General features: G+C 45.2%; 1 protein-coding gene across 2 annotated transcripts in view; it reads right to left on the reverse strand.

The window, feature by feature from the left end:
- The window catches only part of LOC147602755 (uncharacterized), a 44,233-nt gene extending 25,843 nt beyond the window's left edge, over positions 1-18,390 (reverse strand). Inside the window, exons 1-2 of one of the 2 annotated variants that reach the window (XM_086797538.1) lie at positions 17,852-18,390; positions 15,809-15,952 (exon numbers count right to left, since the gene is read on the reverse strand). In XM_086797538.1, coding sequence (XP_086653664.1) covers positions 15,809-15,952; positions 17,852-17,939 — 232 coding nt within the window. In that variant the 5' untranslated portion in view covers positions 17,940-18,390. The remainder of the gene's footprint in view (positions 1-15,808; positions 15,953-17,851) is intronic. The other variant, XM_086797539.1, reaches the window with a different exon arrangement.
- Positions 18,391-18,908: the final 518 nt, after the last annotated feature.

Here is an 18,908-nt window from a genome sequence, read left to right on the forward strand (position 1 = left end):
TATTTAAACATCATGGAGTCCACCAGACCCCTTTCAGACTGGGAAATGTCCAGGCTGGTGACATCCTCCCCAGCTTCTTAAAAGTTGTCCGCAACTTTAAGCTTCAAGCCATATATTCAAGATATAATCATGTCCCATCGATTGGGCGAGACGAGACAGTCTCAAAAATCCAATATAACTGAAGAATCCATGTCCCAAAGAAATGGGCGAGACTAAACAAGTCTCCATAATACCAATATCAAAATCATGTCCCAAGATAAATGGGCGAGACAAAAACAGTCCCATAAGTCCAGATATCATAATCATGTCCCAAGATAAATGGGCGAGACAAATCAGTCCCATAAGTCCAGATATCACAATCCATGTCCTAAGTAAATGGGCGAGACAAAACAATCCCATAAGTCCAGATATCATAATCATGTCCCAAGATAAATGGGCGAGACAAATCAGTCCCATAAGTCCAGATATCATAATCCATGTCCCAAGTAAATGGAGACAAAACAGTCCCATAAGTCCAGATATCATAATCCATGTCCCAAGCAAAAGGGCGAGACAAAATCCATGTCCCAAGTCTCCTGCCAACAAGACATTGGTCCACATGACCCTTGGCATAGACATAAGTCCTGTCATGTCGACTTTACCACTTGCACTCCGTGTTGGTACTCTGACCACACACCTTGGATGAGAGGTGGGCTCAAGTAACAAGATAAAGCAATCACTCGCAAGCGTAGATAACCTGGTGTTCCATAAGCATTTCTGCTACACATAGTTTATAGGCATTTCGGCCACCAATAGTTTGTAGGCATTTCGGCCACCAACTCACACTACCCTCTCAAGTGCCCATGTTCCCTTCCATCTGCTCTCTATTGTTCCACCCACACATGGTAGAAACAATCTTCAAGAGAGCACGTAGGACAAGAGAACACTACACAGGGTATGTTGTGCTTGTCACTACCCTTTGAAGTGCCCATGTTCCCTTCCATCTGCTCTCTATTGTTCCACCCTCACATGGTAGAAACAATCTTCAAGAGAGTACGTAGGACAAGAGAACACTACACAAGGTATGTGAACCATGAGTTCCATAAGTCCAATGCATCCCAAATAAAGGGAGCCATAAAGAATAATCCATCCCAATAAAAGGGAGTCATAAACATAATCCATAAACCTGAGGATGAATTCAAATCCCTAGAAAAGAAGTCCAGGAATCCATAGACCTGTATACCATACCTCTTACCACATACTCCGTGCTAACCACACACCTTCGAGTAGAGGTGGACTTTATCCATAAAAGCATCATATCCATGAGATATCCAAAGATTTCTTCTCTATAAACTCGGACAGATTCGTCCATAGAAATTGCTTGTGAAGCCCAATATCTATATAAATCTCGTCCAAGAAAGAAATCTCCATAGATATAATCCATCCCAATAAAGGGAGCCATAAACAATGTTTCCCTGAAACCATCTCAAGGCAAACAACACCACCTTTCTCCTTGCATGGCTATACAAGGGTTAGTGAACATCAAAAATACTTCATAGTAAATAGCAAAATCACCAACTTTGCAAACTCAAAGTATACTTAGCTTTTTCTTTGCCAGGTAGATCATGAAGCCAAAAGAAATATCTCCTCACCATATCCTTAAGATATCCCGAGATATATCTCCATATAGCTTGCCTGTAAGCTTGATAATATAATCCACAATATCCATATGGAAAGAGTGCTAAACGTGTGCACATAAAGCCAACTCCGTACTTCCAAGATAAATTTTGTGAATTCATAAATCCTTAGACCAAGCTGTCTATTGCTCATGCTCTTGCTTCATAGGCTCTGAAGTGGCTGGCCATGCTTAATAGCAATGATGGTAAGTGTGGTCCCCACTTGAGATCTTTTCTCTTCCTTATTGATAGAAGGAAGCCTCCGCTTCCAAGAAAGCATATGCTCTGATACCAATGAAACTCGCGGCGGGTGCCCGGGGGACCAGGACCTTTGACACACTTGTTGATACCATCAATGCATGTTAAAACACTTAAACATGGCCACAGCCTTAACACATATCCATCATCACTTTGCATAAAACATAAAGCTGGACAAAACATCCACAAATGCTGAAAATGGAGCTTTCACGTGTGACACCGCATAGAGGCCGGAATGGGCCGACCCCCCCCTTGGAGTATTTTACTACCCAAGGAGAATAATATCATGTACAAGCTTTGAGGGCCTTACTCTCCCCACGGGAGATGCCGGATTATCCCTATACAAATGCCATAACACAGCCCAACACGAGGCAACCAAGCCGGAACATAGGCTGTAGAAATGCCGAGCCAACAATATAATCCATATTCCTCCGTGTGGATTTCTTCCCCAAAAACCCACGGGTCTGTTAGAAGTCATCTCCTGTCTAGATTTATACACCAGGGCCTTTGTTGTGGGTGTGCCCGCCCTTATGAGGTGTTTTCCCATTTTTCCCCACACTCCGTATTTTTCCCCTATTTTTTCCCATTTTTCTGAGGCTTGGGAGGGCTGCCAGGTGATGCCAGGAGCACCCTATTGCTGGCCGACTGGATCTACTTCAGTCGTGGGCTTCAGGGCTGCTGGCCGACTGCTCTTTATCAGTCGTGGGCTTCATTATGCTGGCCGACTGCATAAATGCAGTCGTGGGACATATTCAGCAGTCGTGGGCTTTCCTGATGCTGGCCGACTGCCCTCTATGGGAGGTATATATTGGTCCTCAGCCCCCATACCTCATTTGTATCATATCTCGGGATCTTCTTGTGTATATAGAGCAGAGTTACACGCCTACATCTCTCTCTCTCTTGTGCTGTTTTTCTGCCTGCGTTTTTGCTTTTGCTCTTGTGTTCCCAGGCTTGGTCATCATCTCCGCTGCGTATTCTGACATGGTATCAGAGCCTAGGCTCTAGATAGGTCTTGGGATTTGTGTGAGCAAGAGGGGGCTGTTTTGTGGCTGATTGGTGGACTGTTGTGGGCTGATCGGGAAGAGGAGAAGCAAGAGGAAGGCGGGCTGATTTGCTGGACAGCCACTTGCAGGTATCAGTTCTTCTTTGTTCCCACCCACCCACCCTTTTCAGAAGTACATCCCCGCTATGGCAGATCTGTTTGAGATGGCCGAGAGACATGTGAAGATCCCAACACTCCCCACGTTTCCGGTGGACCGTCAGTTGGACGGGAGCAACTACGGCATATGGAAGGTGATGATGGAATCCGTTCTGGAGTCCTACGATCTCGCCGATTTCGTCGTTGTTGGTGTTCCACGGCCAGAAGTAGAGGAAGGGGAGTTACCGTCAACCCGAAAGGACCGGGAGGCCCAGACGCAGATGTGGGATCGCGTCAACGCCAGGGTCCGTTCGTTTATTTTCCTCAACTGCACACCGCAGGTAATCAATCATGTCAAGCACATGACGCTGGCCAGAGGTATATGGCAGCATTTGGCCTCACTTTACAACAGGGTATCGCCCATGAAGAGGATTTCCTTGGAAGTACAGATGCGGGTTATGAGCCCTGCAAAGTCGTCGACGATGCGGGAGCATATTAACAAGCTGCAGGCTCTTCAGCAGGAAGTTCTTCAGGCTGGGAAGGAGATATCGTCAGAGGACATGGCCATCACGTTGCTGTCACATTTGCCCTCTTCGTACTCAGCATTTTACTCCTCTTTGATTACCAGTGGCAGGCTCAGCACCATCACGTGGGAGGAGCTTGTGCCCATGGTCCTGGACCAGGAGGAACGATTTACGAACCCTCCTCAGGGTGGAGGTTCGGAGGCCTTAACTGGCCAACGGTCGAAAGGCCGTAACACGGGCAAGGGGAAGGCTTCGTCGGAGAAGTCTTCTGAGAAGATGTCCGTTAGTGACCGCGAGAAACTGAAGGCAGAGAGGACCTGTAATGATTGTGGCGAGAAAGGCCACTACTGGAGACAGTGTCCCAAGCGGAAGACCGAAAAGGGTGAAGACTCCTCAGCAATCATGAAGACTCCGGCTTTTGTGCACCTGGAGGTGATGGACACCGATGTTTCATTTTCTTCAGGCAGGGAGGAGATTGGAGGACTCTCCGCAACGGATACTCGGGAGTGGATTCTCGATAGTGGTGCTTCCAGGCACATGACTCCTTCCCGTTCCGGTTTACAGGATCTCTGCAGGTGTTCAGGTCATATTCTTACTGGGGATACGTCCACTATCCCAGTTCACAGTGAGGGCAGGATGGAGATAGTTCCCGATGGCAGAGGGGGGAAGCATTCCTCCCAGGTGTTGTATGTTCCGGCACTTGGTTTTCATCTGTTGTCAGTGCATCAGGTTTGCAAGACTGGCGTACGGGTGGAGTTTGATGAGCATTTTGTTGCTCTCCGGGACAAAGCAACAGGCCAAGTGGTTTGGGAAGGTGGAGTGGAGAATGGAGTCTACAGGCTTTCAGCACTCTCTCTCCCAGGTCCTCAAGATTGTGATGAGTGGCAGTATGGTAATAGCTACTCAGGTGTGGATACGCTGCAGGTGCGGGCTTTTCGAGACCAGATGGTGGATAGCTTGCCAGTAGATGGCAGCAGTTGGCAGGAACTTTCCAGTACTGAGGTTGGTAGTTCTTGTGTTCGTGGGTCTTCATGCAATAGAGCTGGTACAGCAAGTACAACTCTCCATTCAGCCGGTACAGTAGGTACAATGGCTGGTACAACAAGTACAATGGCTGGTATAGCAAGTACAGTCGGTACGGTGGTTGGTACAACAAGCATAGCAAGTACAAATGCTAGTACAACAAGTACAATGACTAGTACAGTAGATACAATGGCTGGTACAGTCGGTACGATGGCAAGTACAACAAGTACAAATGATGGTGCAACAAGTACAATGGCTAGAAATCATAATAAATGATTAAATACCCTTGCCTTTAGTATTTCTTCGCGATGGAAGCCTCCAAAACAGTCCCCAACAGCCGGTATTCTTCATGGGCAGCCTTCAAGAGAGAGAGAGAAAGAGAGTAGCCATCATTAGGGCAGCCTGTAACGGTGGTAGAGGCTAGTGTGCAGCAAGAGAGCCTCTATTAATGAAGAGAGAGGGCTCCAATTTATAGATTTGGGCCTCCCATGTGCTAAAATGGCAAGAGAAGGCTACGACGACAAGTGGAGAGCCACACAATAGCTTAAGTGACAAGTGTGAGGCCACTTGTCTCACTTTGATCCACTTTCTAACAAATGTCAGGCCACTTGTCTCACTTTGGTCCACCTCCTTGCCACATGTCCCAATCTAAGAGATGGGTCCTTCCATAAACTTTATCTCTAAAAATATCCCAATTGGTAGACATTCTGTCATAGGCACTTTGCCAACTCTTGGTATATGCTCAATTCAAGATGTAATGACACGAACAGAATTTCCATCAGAGTCGGGCCAAAAATAGCAACTCTCCTAAATTTTAGGAGTGTGGTCCTTTGTATTCTAGGATAATCCCCCATTCCCAAAGCTTGTACTTTCCAAATATTTAAACATCCTGGAGTCCACCAGACCCCTTTCAGATTGGGAAATGTCCAGGCTGGTGACAACAAGACACTGTAAGCGTATGTATGTGCTGGTACACTTCATGTGTGGCACACGTGTGATGGGCAGCACCTACAGTGTGGATACACACATACGGCTTATGAAGCCTTGCGTGTGCGCTACAAGCTATGACCTGTTTTATGTGTTACAAGCTAGTCGAAGGTGTATGTGGTATCGATCATCCAAATGGTGGTGAGCTAGGAGCCCAACGAGGCGATGTGGGCATGACCCTTTGAGACAGTCAAGCTGGTTGCCTAGGCCTTAAATGGCGCTACGTTGCTCCTTGTGCTCACCGCCCTGCCTGGGTGTGGTGCAACCGCATGGCCTCCCATACGTAGGTGCCTTTAAGGCACCTGGATGATTGGCCGCTATTTTTTTGGGAGAGAAAAGCATGTTAAAAGACAAAGAAATAAATCCTTTAGGCACTTTTTCCTATCCCCATAAATAGCCAATCCCTTTTTACTCATCACATCTCTCTCCCTCTCTCTCTCTCTCTCTCCTGCTCGCTTAACTGAAACATTCTAGATACAAGGTTTGATTACAAAAGTGTAAGTTGCAACAAGTGTGGTAATATTTATCTAACAATGGCAAGTGCAAAATGATGTTTGATGAGCGCATGCATGAAATGACAAGCGTATACATGGATCTTGACAATGTGGGCAACCTCATAAACTTAGCCCTGGGATTAGGAAAAGCAGGTGAATTCAAGTGGCTAAGGTTCAGACTGACTTATAAATCCAAGGCTATTTGATTGAACTATTATTTATAAGTCAGTCTCCGGTTATTATTGATTCATTGTGGTCTGGACCTGGACCGAGATGCTTACTCCTGCCATGGACATGGCGGGTAATCTTGCCGAAGGCCCCTATGGACAGGCACTGGTGGTATGGGACACCAGGGCTAACTGGCATGGACTCGTGTAAGTGGAACCTTAGCCCCTAGCTCAAGGGAGGTTTGCAAATGTGAACCTACAATTGGGTGGTGAGCTTGCCTGCATCCCTTCTATTTGGTTTCTTTAATCTTGTTTATGCATGTGTATTAGGTGGCTTCCTAAACCTCGCGTTTATCCTGCATATGGCTTATGAGCGGAAAGTTACATATTCTAGGCTCACACTCGATGACTAAAGGCACCTTGGACACATTTCAAAGAATATGAAAAATGTGCCATTCCCAGTCAATGTCTAGGGTGAGCTTGTGAAACCAACGAATGCCTAATATTATGTCTGCTCCAACAAGAGGAGCAACCATGAAATCTCGCACAAACTCCGTGCCCTAGATGACCAACTTTACTCGTACTCATTCCTATGCTAATCCCTCCACTTGTCTGTCTATCAAGGTCAAAGAAAAACCGGATCGCCGATCAGCCTATTCCATAATCACATCCTCCGTGTTGCCGCTGACAAACAAGACAATGTGAAACCGGCCTCTGCTAGAAACCAAAGTGCGGTAGACTAGCAATCACCCTTCCAATTGTAGTCCAAATAAATAACAAATGCTAGAATGCTCCAGAACTGAAAGGAAATCGACACCTGCTGGCCCCAAAGCTCGGCGCCCCTTTCGGTATTTCTTTATTCGAATTCAATGGAATGTATAACTGAGTACAACAAAGCCAATCAAAGAAAGTAAACCTGCATGTCCAATCTAGCAACCCTCAAGACCTCTTAGCATAGAGGATTCGCATACAGATCTGTGTCCCACAAAAGCAACACACTGTGTTTCCTCTGATCAACCAAGACAATTCAACAGGGCAGCCTTGAGCATACATGTGGCTGTTCCATGAACATGGCTTCAAACTCAGCCTAAATACAATTCCACAGTCCAATCTCTGTTTCCACCCTTCAAACTGCCATACCCCTCCTCTCACAAAGGGCCAGAAGAAACAACTCTGTAGCAGACATAAGCCAGTGGAAAGAAAGAAAGAAAGATATGTTCAGAGCTTACCAATTTTTATGCGCAGTTCTGCACCAGAGGGATTGACCGTACCAGTCTGTACTTGCAGCTGCCTGCATCAGCAACTCTGCATCACACGTGTGCACTTGTTTGTACGGATCTGTACTTGCAGCACATGTGTGTACCTGTCTGTACTTTTCCCCCTTGCAGCCACCTCAGAAACAGTACTTGCAGCAATCTTCTTTAAGCGCCGCCTGCACCTGATGATGCGCTGCCTGCAGCTGTTCAGGACTGAACAGTCCCGCTTGTACCTGCTGGGCAAGACTGCAGTACCTACCTGTACCTGTCCGTACAGGTCTGTGCCTAGTCGCCCTGCAGCCGCCTGTACCAGATAGCATGTAGCTGCCGCCTGTACCAGCTGTCGTACAGCAGCTGCCGCCTGTACCAGTTGTACAGGACTGCACCGTACCTGACTGTACCTGCTGTCCGTACCCTGGTCGCCAGCACCGCCTCTACCAGTCACCAGTCCTGTTCTGTACGGCCAACAGTCGCCTGTTCTGTAAGGCCTACTGTTCTGTACGGCTACTCTCCACGCAACCAACCCGTCTGCGTTTCCCTTCTCCTCCACACAGCTAGCTTGCACGACTTCCTCCCAAAAGCAAGAGAGAGAGAGAAGAGAGAGACGTGTACCTCCAAACGTGGAGTTGCCCCCTTCCATAAATATCTTAGGCCCCTTTTTTAATGTTCATTAAAGTTTCTAAGGGCCACTTATGCCTAGGGGCCACCCAAGGTTAAAACATTATAAATAATAAATCCCTTGGTCCCCCTTCACACTTGGGGATGTCCACACATATTACTATTTGTCCGGGCACCCAAATATGAATCATTAAATATTTATCTTGCTCACCAACCACCATGCCCACACTTGTGCTGTTCCACTTTCATAGGGTCATGACATACCCCCCTCTTGAAAAATGGCAAGTGTCCTCGATTGCAATCTGGTGATACAGCAAAATATCCAAAGGGAAATGTACAATATGGCAAGATCAGTGTCCTAATCTCTCTAAGCCATGCATATGTAGCAACATTCACTGCAAACCAATGGTGTAGTAGTAGCCCAAGTTGTATACCACTGTGAACCATACACAACCACAACATCCAATGTGACTAGTACACATATATCATAGAAGTCCCATAAACAGATGTACTGTCAGCCATCAGTACCTTCGGGTGAGACAAAAGCTGCACCAAGCGACCTCTAGATGTCATCTGAGCCTGTCTGTATCAAGGGAGTGGAGGTGCTACCCCCCTCTTGAGCATCAGGCAATGCTCCAGACCCATGCTCAACTGAACATGTATGAGCCGTAACAAGAGTCGGCTCCAACTCAAAGGCATCGAGATAAAGCTGCAAAACCTGAGGTGAATCTGTTAAGTCACCTTCCTCCACCCAATGCAAACTCTAATGCACGTCTGTGACGGTCTGCTGCTTTCTTTTGCTTTTGCTGAGTTTTCTGGAGTGCCAACTTAACTCTCTGATAAGCTTCATCCATGTTCTCCACATACCGATCAGCCTCAAAGATCTTATCCTTCGTGTGCAAAATGGGTGGTACCTTCTTCCCTCCTTCCACAATTTCAAAAGGCGCCTTGCCCGTCGAGGTATGGACGGTGTTGTTATATGCAAACTCCACCAAAGGAAGATACTTTTCCCATTGTTGCTTGTGCTCTGACACATAACACTCAAGAAGATCTAACACTGTAGAATTAGCCTCTTCCGATTGACCATCTGTTTGTGGATGAAATGAAGATGAAAACTTGAAAGTTGTACCCATGTTGTCAAACAACCCTCTCCAGAATAAACTCGTCATCCGTGGATCACGGTCACTAATGATAGACGAAGGCAAGCCATGATACTTGAAGATGTTCGCCAAGAACAACTTCCCCAAATGATCAACTTTGATCGTCTTACGCACGGGAATGAAATGAGCCTGCTTACTGAACCTGCATATGATAGTCCAAATGCCATCATTCCCCGTTTGTGTACGTGGAAGATCAAATATAAAATCCATGGCAATGCTCTCCCATGGTCTATCTGGAAAAGGTAAAGACTGAAGTAACCCTGGTGTCTTTTGACGGTCAAACTTCACCTTCTGACATACGATGCATTGCCTAACAAAAGCATCAACATCTCTTCTCAAGGTTGGCCAATAAAAGAAAGTCTCAACTGCTTTTACTGTGGCGTCAATACCTCTATGACCTGCATACAGTGGAGAATGACTTTCAATCACAACCTTGAGTCGTAATTGCCTGGTAACACACAATCTACCATGCATCAACAAAAAACCATCTCTGAGAGTATAATGATCATGCCACTGACCCTCAAACATCTGATCATAGAGCCTTCCAAAATCCTCATCATGGGCATACCGCTCTTTCATCTCATCAAGCTCATGGTGATAAGCAAGTGAAACTGCTGAGACCTGTGGCTTGCGTGACAAAGCATCTGCCACAACATTCTTTTTGCCCTCCACATGCACAATCTGGAAGTGGAACATAGACAAAAAATTGGCCCATCGCATATGCTTCTCAGAAAGTTTAGTTTGCGTGAGGAAATATCGCAAGGTCTGATGATCTGTCTACACAGTGAAATCAGCCCCAAGCAAATAGTGTTTCCATGTAGAAAGAGCCAACATCTCTTTCTCATAAACCTGTAAATGCTTCTCGGCATTATGTAATATGCAACTCTCATAGGCTATCACATGTCCTTCCTGCATAAGAACTTCCCCAATGCTGTTTCCACATGCATCACATTGGACAACAAAAGCCTTTCGGAGATCCGGTAATACCAATACGGGATCCGAAGTAAGCTTGTCTTTAAGCTTTTTAAAGGCTGTAATTTCCTGATCAGCCCATCTAAACGGAGTTGCCTTCTTTATTAAGGCATGAAGAGGCGAAGCAATCTCAACAAAATACCGTATGTACCGCCTGTAATAAGAATACAATCCCAAAAAGCTGCGTACTTCATGCACGGTCCTCAAATCTGGCCAATTAAGAATTGCTTCCACTTTCGAAGGATCCATACGGACTCCATGCTTAGACACAATATGCCCCAAGATACTCACTCTTCTTGCCATTAATGACCAGCCTATGCTTCTGGAGTTCTTCAAACACAATGGCCAAATGCTTCCTATGCTCCTCCTCAGTGTGTGAATGCACAATCATATCATCAAAGAATGTGCCCACAAACGCTCTATGAGGCCGGAAAATCCTGTCCATCATTCTGTTAAATGTGGCAGGTGCATTTGTCAAACCAAAGGACATAACCAAGAACTCATATAACCCAAAAGTGGTTCGAAATGCTGTCTTATGCACATCCTAGGGTCTAATACGTATCTGATGATACTCGCTTTTCAAGTCTATCCGACTAAAGACTGTTGAGCCTTGTAAGCGGTCCAGTATGTCATCGATCCTCAGTATAGGGAATCGATTCTTGACGGTATTCTTGTTTAGCGCCCTGTAATCAATACACATGCGCCAAGAACCATCTTTCTTTTGCACTAAGAGTACAGGTGAGCAAAAGGGTGATGAGCTAGGCTGGATCAACCCTTTATTCAACAACTCCTGTACTTGACTCATAATTTCTTCTTGCTGAGCTGCACTAACACGGTACGGCGGTCTATTTGGTGGAGTACTACCCGGAATTAGATCAATAGCATGATCTTCTGGCCTTTCCGGAGGAAGTTCTCCTGGCAATGACTCGGAAAAACAATCGTGGAACTCACATAAGAAATCAGTCCTGTCTTTACCTAATATAGACAAATTAGATTTGGACTCATCATCTTTTGCATCCTTTATAAAAATCAAGTACGCGAAAAGATGCTTTTTCATTACTGATGAAATTGCAGAAGCTGATACAATAGGAACAGATTCCCCTTTAAGCTTTACATCCAAAATATGCTCTTTCCCTCTATGAGTCAAAGTAATCTTCCTATTGTATGTATCCACCACCGCATGTACTCTATGGCACCATGGCATACCAAACAAAACATCACATCCATCAAGTGGCATGATGAAAAACTCCTCACTGTCCACATAACCTGTCATGACCCTGTGAAAATGGAACAGCAGAAGTGTGGGCATGGTGGTTGGTGAGCAAGACAAATATTAAATGATTCATATTTGGGGTGCCCGGACAAATGTTATGATGTGTGGACATCTTCAAGTGTGAAGGGGAACCAAGAACATTAATATTTTTAATGTTCTAACCATGGGTGGCCCTTAGGCATAAGTGGCCCTTAGAAACTTTAATAAACATTAAAGAAAGGGGCCTAGGATATTTTTGGAGAAAGAGGCAATTCCACTTTTGGTACACGCCTCTCTCATCTCTCTCTCTCTCTTGCTTTTGGGAAAGCGTGCAAGCAACCTGCGTGGAGGAGAAGAGAATTCCTAGTCGACTGGCTGCATAGGAGGGGCTGCTGGTTTCCGTACAGAACAGGCCGTACAAACCCTGGCCGTTCAGTCCACGTGCGTGGCTGCAGGCCGTACAACGCTGGAGGTTGTTGCCCGTACAGAGCAGGCGCATCTTCTGCAGGAGCAAGCTGCTGCGCACAGGCTGGTTCAAGCGACGCTGGCAGGTACGGACAGCAAGTACAGTCCGTACTGTTGGCTGCTGTACGACTGCAGGTACAGGTTGCTGCGCACAAGCTGGTTGCAGGCGATGCTGGCGACAGAGTACTGACAGCAGGCGGACAGGTTCAAGCGATTGCAAGTACAGTCCGTACAGTCCTGTACGGACAGGTGCAGTCAGGTACTGCAGGCCTGTACGGATAGGTACAGGCGGCTACAGACCTATTCCGTCCTGAACAGTGGTAGGCGGTGTTTTATCAGAGCATAGTTGGTGCATCAGTCAAGTGGTTGCAGGGAGGAAAGTACAGACAGTCTTTGGCAAGTACAGACTGGTACGATCAGTCCCACTGGTGCAGATCCACGCATTGAATTGGTAAGCTCTGAACTTGTCCGTCTTTCTTTCTTTCCACTGGCTTATGTCTGCTGCAGAGTTGTGTCATCTGGCCCCTTGTGAGAGGAGGGATATGGCAGTTTGAAGGGTGGAAACAGAGACTGGACAGTGGATGTATATTTGAACTGAGTTGTGGAACCATGTTCATGGAATATGCCAGATGTGTGCTCAAGGCTGCCCTGCTGAATTGTCTTGGTTGATCAGAGGGAAGCACAATGTGTTGCTTTTGTGGGACACAGATCTGTGTGTGAATCCTCTGTGCTAAGAGGTGTTGAGGCCTGCAGATTGGACATACAGGTTTATTCTCCTGGCTGGCTTTGTTGTACTCAGTTTTACATCTCATTGAATCTGAATAAAGAAATACGAAAGGGGCACCAAGCTTTGGAGCCAACAGGTGTCGATTTCATTTCAGTTTTGGGGCATTCTAGCTCCAGTTAATTTTGTTATTTATTTGGACTACAAGTGGAAGGGTGACTGCTAGTCTACCGCACTTTGGTTTCTACCAGAGGCCGGTTTCAAGGTTCCGTTGCCGGGACCCATCATCAACTTTCTTAAGGGGGTGAGCTCGTGGTTGACTCAAGGAAAGTCATTGCTGAAAAATTCAGCAACATGTCTGACACAGAAGACGAATATTTTTATAATGAAGAGGAAGAGCAAGAGACCTCTCGAGAGAAATGAATCTGAGGATATTCTTGCAGGAGAATAGGCTGCAGATGATGCACAATATAAGGATGTAACACAGCCAGAAGATATGCCTAGCAAAGAGGAAGATGATGCTCAGTTTAAAAATTGTTTGGCAGGTGTAATGGATGTGTTTATGCAGCTCACACAAAGTGAGAAGTTTGCTGAATTTATGAGATCCCGTTCTGAGCCTGAAAAGAAGAAGAAGAAGGTGCGTTCTAAGAACCTACCTCAGGGTCATAGTGGTGCCTTCCCACAGGATCCATCTTTTGGACAATTTCCGAACATGCAATATGCTTTTGGTGCCAACTCACAGAGTTCCTTTTTCGGACAGCCATCTATTCCACAGCAGTCTATGCATCCAGGTTATTTTGGTGGTGGCTCTGTGTTCCAATCCATGATTGGGGGTTATCCTCAGGGAGGCATGGGTATTCCAGGGAATTTTGGAGCTAGTTTTCAGCCTGGTATGCAAGGGAATATGTATGGTGGTTTGCAGTTCGGAATGCAAGGAAACATGTTTGGGGGTATGTAACCTGGAATGCAAGGAAATATGTATGGGGGCATGCAGCCCGGTATGCATAATGGTATGTTTGGAAACATGGCTGGAATGTATGGCATGCCAAGTGTAAGAATTTGTAATGTTGACCCTATGATGTTGACCCTATTAAAAGACATGTCCCTCCTCTGTACAGTAAAAACATTTCCGAGCATCCATCAAAGCCTGTCTCTCCTACGGAGTTCTCTTGGGCATTGGTATCTTCTTATACCGCTTCTCTGTAGACCCTTTTGCATCACGCAAAGCATGCCCTGACTTTTCAGATTTCTTGCTTGAGCTTTTACTTTCTTTAAATCCAGATGAGACTCCAGTGAGTAACGCATTTGCTGCCATAGCATTCTCTATCATCTGTGACATATTTGTTACTCGAGTCTTTATGCAATGGTCACGCACTTCCTTGGGCAACCCACAACAATACTTCTCCACCTGCTCAGACAAAGGCACTCCACGATAAGAAGTAACTGGAAGTAACTTCCCAAAACTTCTTATTATAATCCTCAAGATTTTCACACTTTGATGCATCCAACTTGTGCCATGCTATCATTACATCGACCTCAAAAGTAGATGTGAGCCATACGGAAGAGAACACCTGCTTAAACTGTACCCAAGTAGATGGTGCTATGCCCTGCAAAAGAAGAGTGGACCACCACTGCAATGCATTGCCTTTGAGAAAAGTCGCAGCTTTTCTCACCTTAGAGGACTCCGTGTAATTACCACCAGAAAAAGCAGCATCAAACTGCTGTAAAAAGGTAAATGCCTTTAGCCTATCTTTGGCTCTGTAGCAGACATAAGCCAGTGGAGAGAAAGAAAGAAAGATATGTTCAGAGCTTACCAATTTTTATGCGCAGTTCTGCACCAGAGGGATTGACCGTACCAGTCTGTACTTGCAACTGCCTGCATCAGCAACTCTGCATCACACGTGTGCACTTGTCTTTACGGATCTGTACTTGCAACACATGTGTACCTGTCTGTACTTTTCTCCCTTGCAGCCGCCTCAGAAACAGTACTTGCAGCAATCTTCTTTAAGCGCCGCCTGCACCTGATGATACGCCGTCTGCAGCTGTTCAGGACTGAACAGTCCCGCCTGTACCTGCTGGGCAAGACTGCAGTACCTGCCTGTACCTATCCGTACAGGTCTGCACCGCCTGGTCGCCCTACAGCCGTCTGTACCAAATAGCGTGCAGCTGCCGCCTATACCAGTTGTACGAGACTGCACCGTACCTGACTGTACCTGATGTCCGTACCCTGTTCGCCAACACCGCCTGTACCAGCCGCCAGTCAACCTGCAGCCGCCTGTTTTGTACGGCCAGCTGTTCTATACGGCTACTCTCCACGCAACCAGCCCGTCTGTGTTTCCCTTCTCCTCCACACAGCTAGCTTGCACGACTTCCTCCCAAAAGCAAGAGAGAGAGAAGAGAGAGACGTGTACCTCCAAAAGTGGAGTTGCCCCCTTCCATAAATATCTTAGGCTCCTTTTTTAATGTTCATTAAAGTTTCTAAGGGCCACTTATGCCTAGGGGCCACCCAAGGTTAAAACATTATAAATAATAAATCCCTTGGTCCCCCTTCACACTTGGGGATGTCCACACATATTACTATTTGTCCGGGCACCCAAATATGAATCATTAAATATTTATCTTGCTCACCAACCACCATGCCCACACTTGTGCTGTTCCACTTTCACAGGGTCATGACACAATGACCAGTTGCCCACTTATGTAGCCAAAACTCGAGTAACTCCTTGCAATCATGCTGTTGGTCCTAGGCACCCTTATGCTTATCTACGAGCTCCCCACTAACAATGCCGCCAACCGCGGAACTAGGATTTCAAGAACTTGGGGCATCCTCGGGGTTTGTGGAATCTTGGCTCGCCGTAAAGGCTGGGGCTATGGTCTAGGCAAGGGGGTTTCTTAGGACAAGCCTTCAATGCATGCCCTACTATGTGACAACAAAAACAACACCCCTCTTTTTTGTACTAAGACATCTTGATTCAATTAACTTTCTTGCTTCCTCTCCTTTTCTCAAGTGGCTCTCTATACAATCAAACTCTAGCCAACTCCCCCTCCCAAAAAAATAATAAAATAATAAAAAAGAAAAATAAAGCTTAGTGATGAAAAAGTTTGGTAAACAAACCAGGCCAAAAGCAGAAGTTCAAAGCATCCAAGACAAATAAATATTGAACAGTTAGTGGACCATCATCAAAATAATGAATGCCCTCAAAATCCCACAAATCCATGTGTATATTTCCGTCCAAATCCTCCACCATTTTCTCTATTTCTGCATACACACCCACACACAAACACAAGAATAACCATTAACACCACAAAAGCGCTAGAAAGCAAGTCATAAGCTACATGCACCTCATGCATATTAAGTTGAATCATTTTAAGGTCTCAATTTGTAGATCAATTTTTAAAGCTCTTAATGTGTCATGTATTTTGACTTTCACCAATTTGCATGGAATGGGACTTAAAAAACCCACGATGGTGCATTAACCACAACACCACAAAGAAAGAAAATCTACTTGAGTACAATCATAATGCAACAAGACCAAGTGGAGAAAAGATGGGGATGCACATGAATTAAAACAAGGGGTAGATTGAGTTGAAGAGTGAGCTGGTAACAAACAAAAACAAAGCTGAATAAGAAGGAATAAACATGATCGTCTGATGCTGCATTGATAAACATTAAGAGCTATCATCCATTTTCTCCTCCACCTAGGTGTGCAAAAAACTAAGGTTTTTGCGCAACTGCTACGATCAGAACCTGACCTACCTACAGGCAAGCAATTCCCCTCTGCTCAACTATGCCTAAGCAACAAATTATGCCCACCACCCAGTTATCGAGTCCTAGGCCAAGTAAAATCTGACCAATTAAGACCTGCCTTCCTGCTGTCGCCAAAGAGCACTTAGGCATGTGGGCTTATCATTGGAGAAAGCAACTGGATAAGTGAAATGTGGCACATTAATTCTAAAACCCATCAAAAATATATTTCACACTTGGGGCAGCTAACATTTTCTGCTGTCTTTGGTCAGCAGCATAAGGTTTGTGGCAGCATGATCCATTTGTTCTTCACATGCCCAACCCCTGGCAGGGCTTTGGATGGCTGGTGCACTGCCAGTTTATGAACTAGAACGTAACACAGGTTCTCTGAAATATCGTGCCCATCAATCAAAATAGCCCCTGGGATTGATGTTGTTACAGATTGATTGGCACTGCACTTTTGCAAAAGTGAAGCCTGTATTTTTATATCTTGAGTACAACTAGCAAGCTCCTCCTTTTAAAGGCACTGCTCCATGACTTTGACATACTCCAGAGGTAAAAGCACAAAGAGAAAAGCATGTGTATAGCTTTTTCACGCAGCCTCTGACTACTTCTTTCACACGAGAGGACATCACATGGCAAAAAAAACTATGCATCAAAGCTGTGTGTAGGTTTCTAGCTGAAATAGAATTTAGCTTTATTTCTGTAAAAGGATACAGGAAATGAGCATGCAAGGGTTCATGTGGCAAGCCATGTTTTAAGAGAGAGAGAGAGAGAGAGAGAGAGAGAGAGAAGGTAACAAGAATGCTTAAGTTTATTCAAAAAATAGAAAAAAAAACTCCTCAATTCTGGGGAGGAATTGAAACAAAACAATTAATTGTGGTGCCTAAAAACTATTTGCAGATGTGCGCTAGAAGCTCAAACTGATCAATTCCTAAAGCTAGAGAACAATTTCTGACACATGCACCAGGACATCAAGGTATAAAGTGCAAGGAGTGATAACAATGTTTTTGCAGAAAACAAGGTGCAGGACAAATGACCAAAATTCTATGGGAAGAATGATCATATTTCAACAGGAAAATGACCACATTTCAGAGGAAAGATGGATGTAATTCTGCAGGAAAAATACCATGATCCTGCAAGAAAAAATGGACGCGTTTCAGCAGGAAAAATGGCCATATTTTAGCTGGTTTGCCAAACTTGGGCTAGGAGTAAGGCCATATTTCAGCAGGAAAAAATGACCACATTTCTGGAGGAAACAAACCCTAATAGGATTCTCTGCAAGTCTAGAGCGGATAAATGAGAGAAAATAACACATTTTTGCAAGGTCTGCACAGCAGACGTGAAAGATAGAAGAGCCTGCCCGGTGATCAAAAGCAAGGAGAAAAAAGGGTTAGGATTTATGTGCCATGCCTGATTCATTGATGGAAACATGCGAAGCGTGGCTTGCGACCCAAGCTGATGATGCCCTCACCACAGAAGCTTCTCCAGCGGCGGCCATGGCTACTGCAAGCTTTTTCTGCTTTCGTTGCCTCTTCGGATGATGCACTGTATTCAGCAGATTTCCTCGCTTGCTTGTGCTTTTCTCGGAAGCCTTCAACTTGCAAGAAACGTTGCCTTTGTTGAGAAGGTTGCCTTTACAGTGCCTCCTCCTCCTCCTCTTCTTCTTCTTCTTCACCCTTTGCTGTGAGCTCCGCCCTGCTCTTGCAAACAGTATCAACGGCTCTTTCTCTGCTTACACTGTGCTGTAAAGTACTGTGTTATGCGCACGAATGCAGTAGGCAGGCTGCTGCTTCTTCCTTTGTTGGCTTTGTTGGTGTACCTCGCCTTCTTGGTGATGGCGTAACACGTACTGAGCTTCCACGCTCTTCTATCTTTCTGTTTGCTTTTCTGCTTTTTCTTTCTGTTGCATGTGTTCTGTGCCTGTCTGGAATACGGCGGGAAAAGTCGGAAGTCGGTGACCTGCTGACCAATCTTCTAATTCTCTTGTCATTTATATTTTACTAAAATCTCCCTAAAAAAGCATGTGTGCAGAAACTTTTTGGTGACATTTTCGTGTACGGTACTATTTTATGTAGAACAAGTTCCATAAATGTTGGATTGGAGTTTGGGGTGAGACTTGAGCCGCCACGACCCCAAAAATAAATAAATAAATAAATAACACACACACTCTCTCTCTCTCCATTTTCGTGTACGGTACTATTTTATGTATAAATGTTGGATTGGAGTTTGGGGTGAGACTTGGGGCTCTCAGCCGCCACTACCCCAAAAATAAATAAATAAATCACACACACACTCTCTCTCTCTCTTCATCTCTCAAATTAAAAGTATTTGTTGCTATTTTTGAATAATTTGAATGTATTTTTTTACTAAAACCTCCCAACAGTTCAGAATTTAACCCTAATTTTGCAAGTGTTTTTCAAATTACACCTCTGTTTGCATACACTCAGGTATTGGAATTCGGAAATTG

The sequence above is a fragment of the Cibotium barometz genome, chromosome 66 (assembly GCF_041138505.1).
Source record: "Cibotium barometz isolate CiBa-2024 chromosome 66, ASM4113850v1, whole genome shotgun sequence".
NCBI classification, from domain to species: Eukaryota; Viridiplantae; Streptophyta; class Polypodiopsida; order Cyatheales; family Cibotiaceae; genus Cibotium; species Cibotium barometz.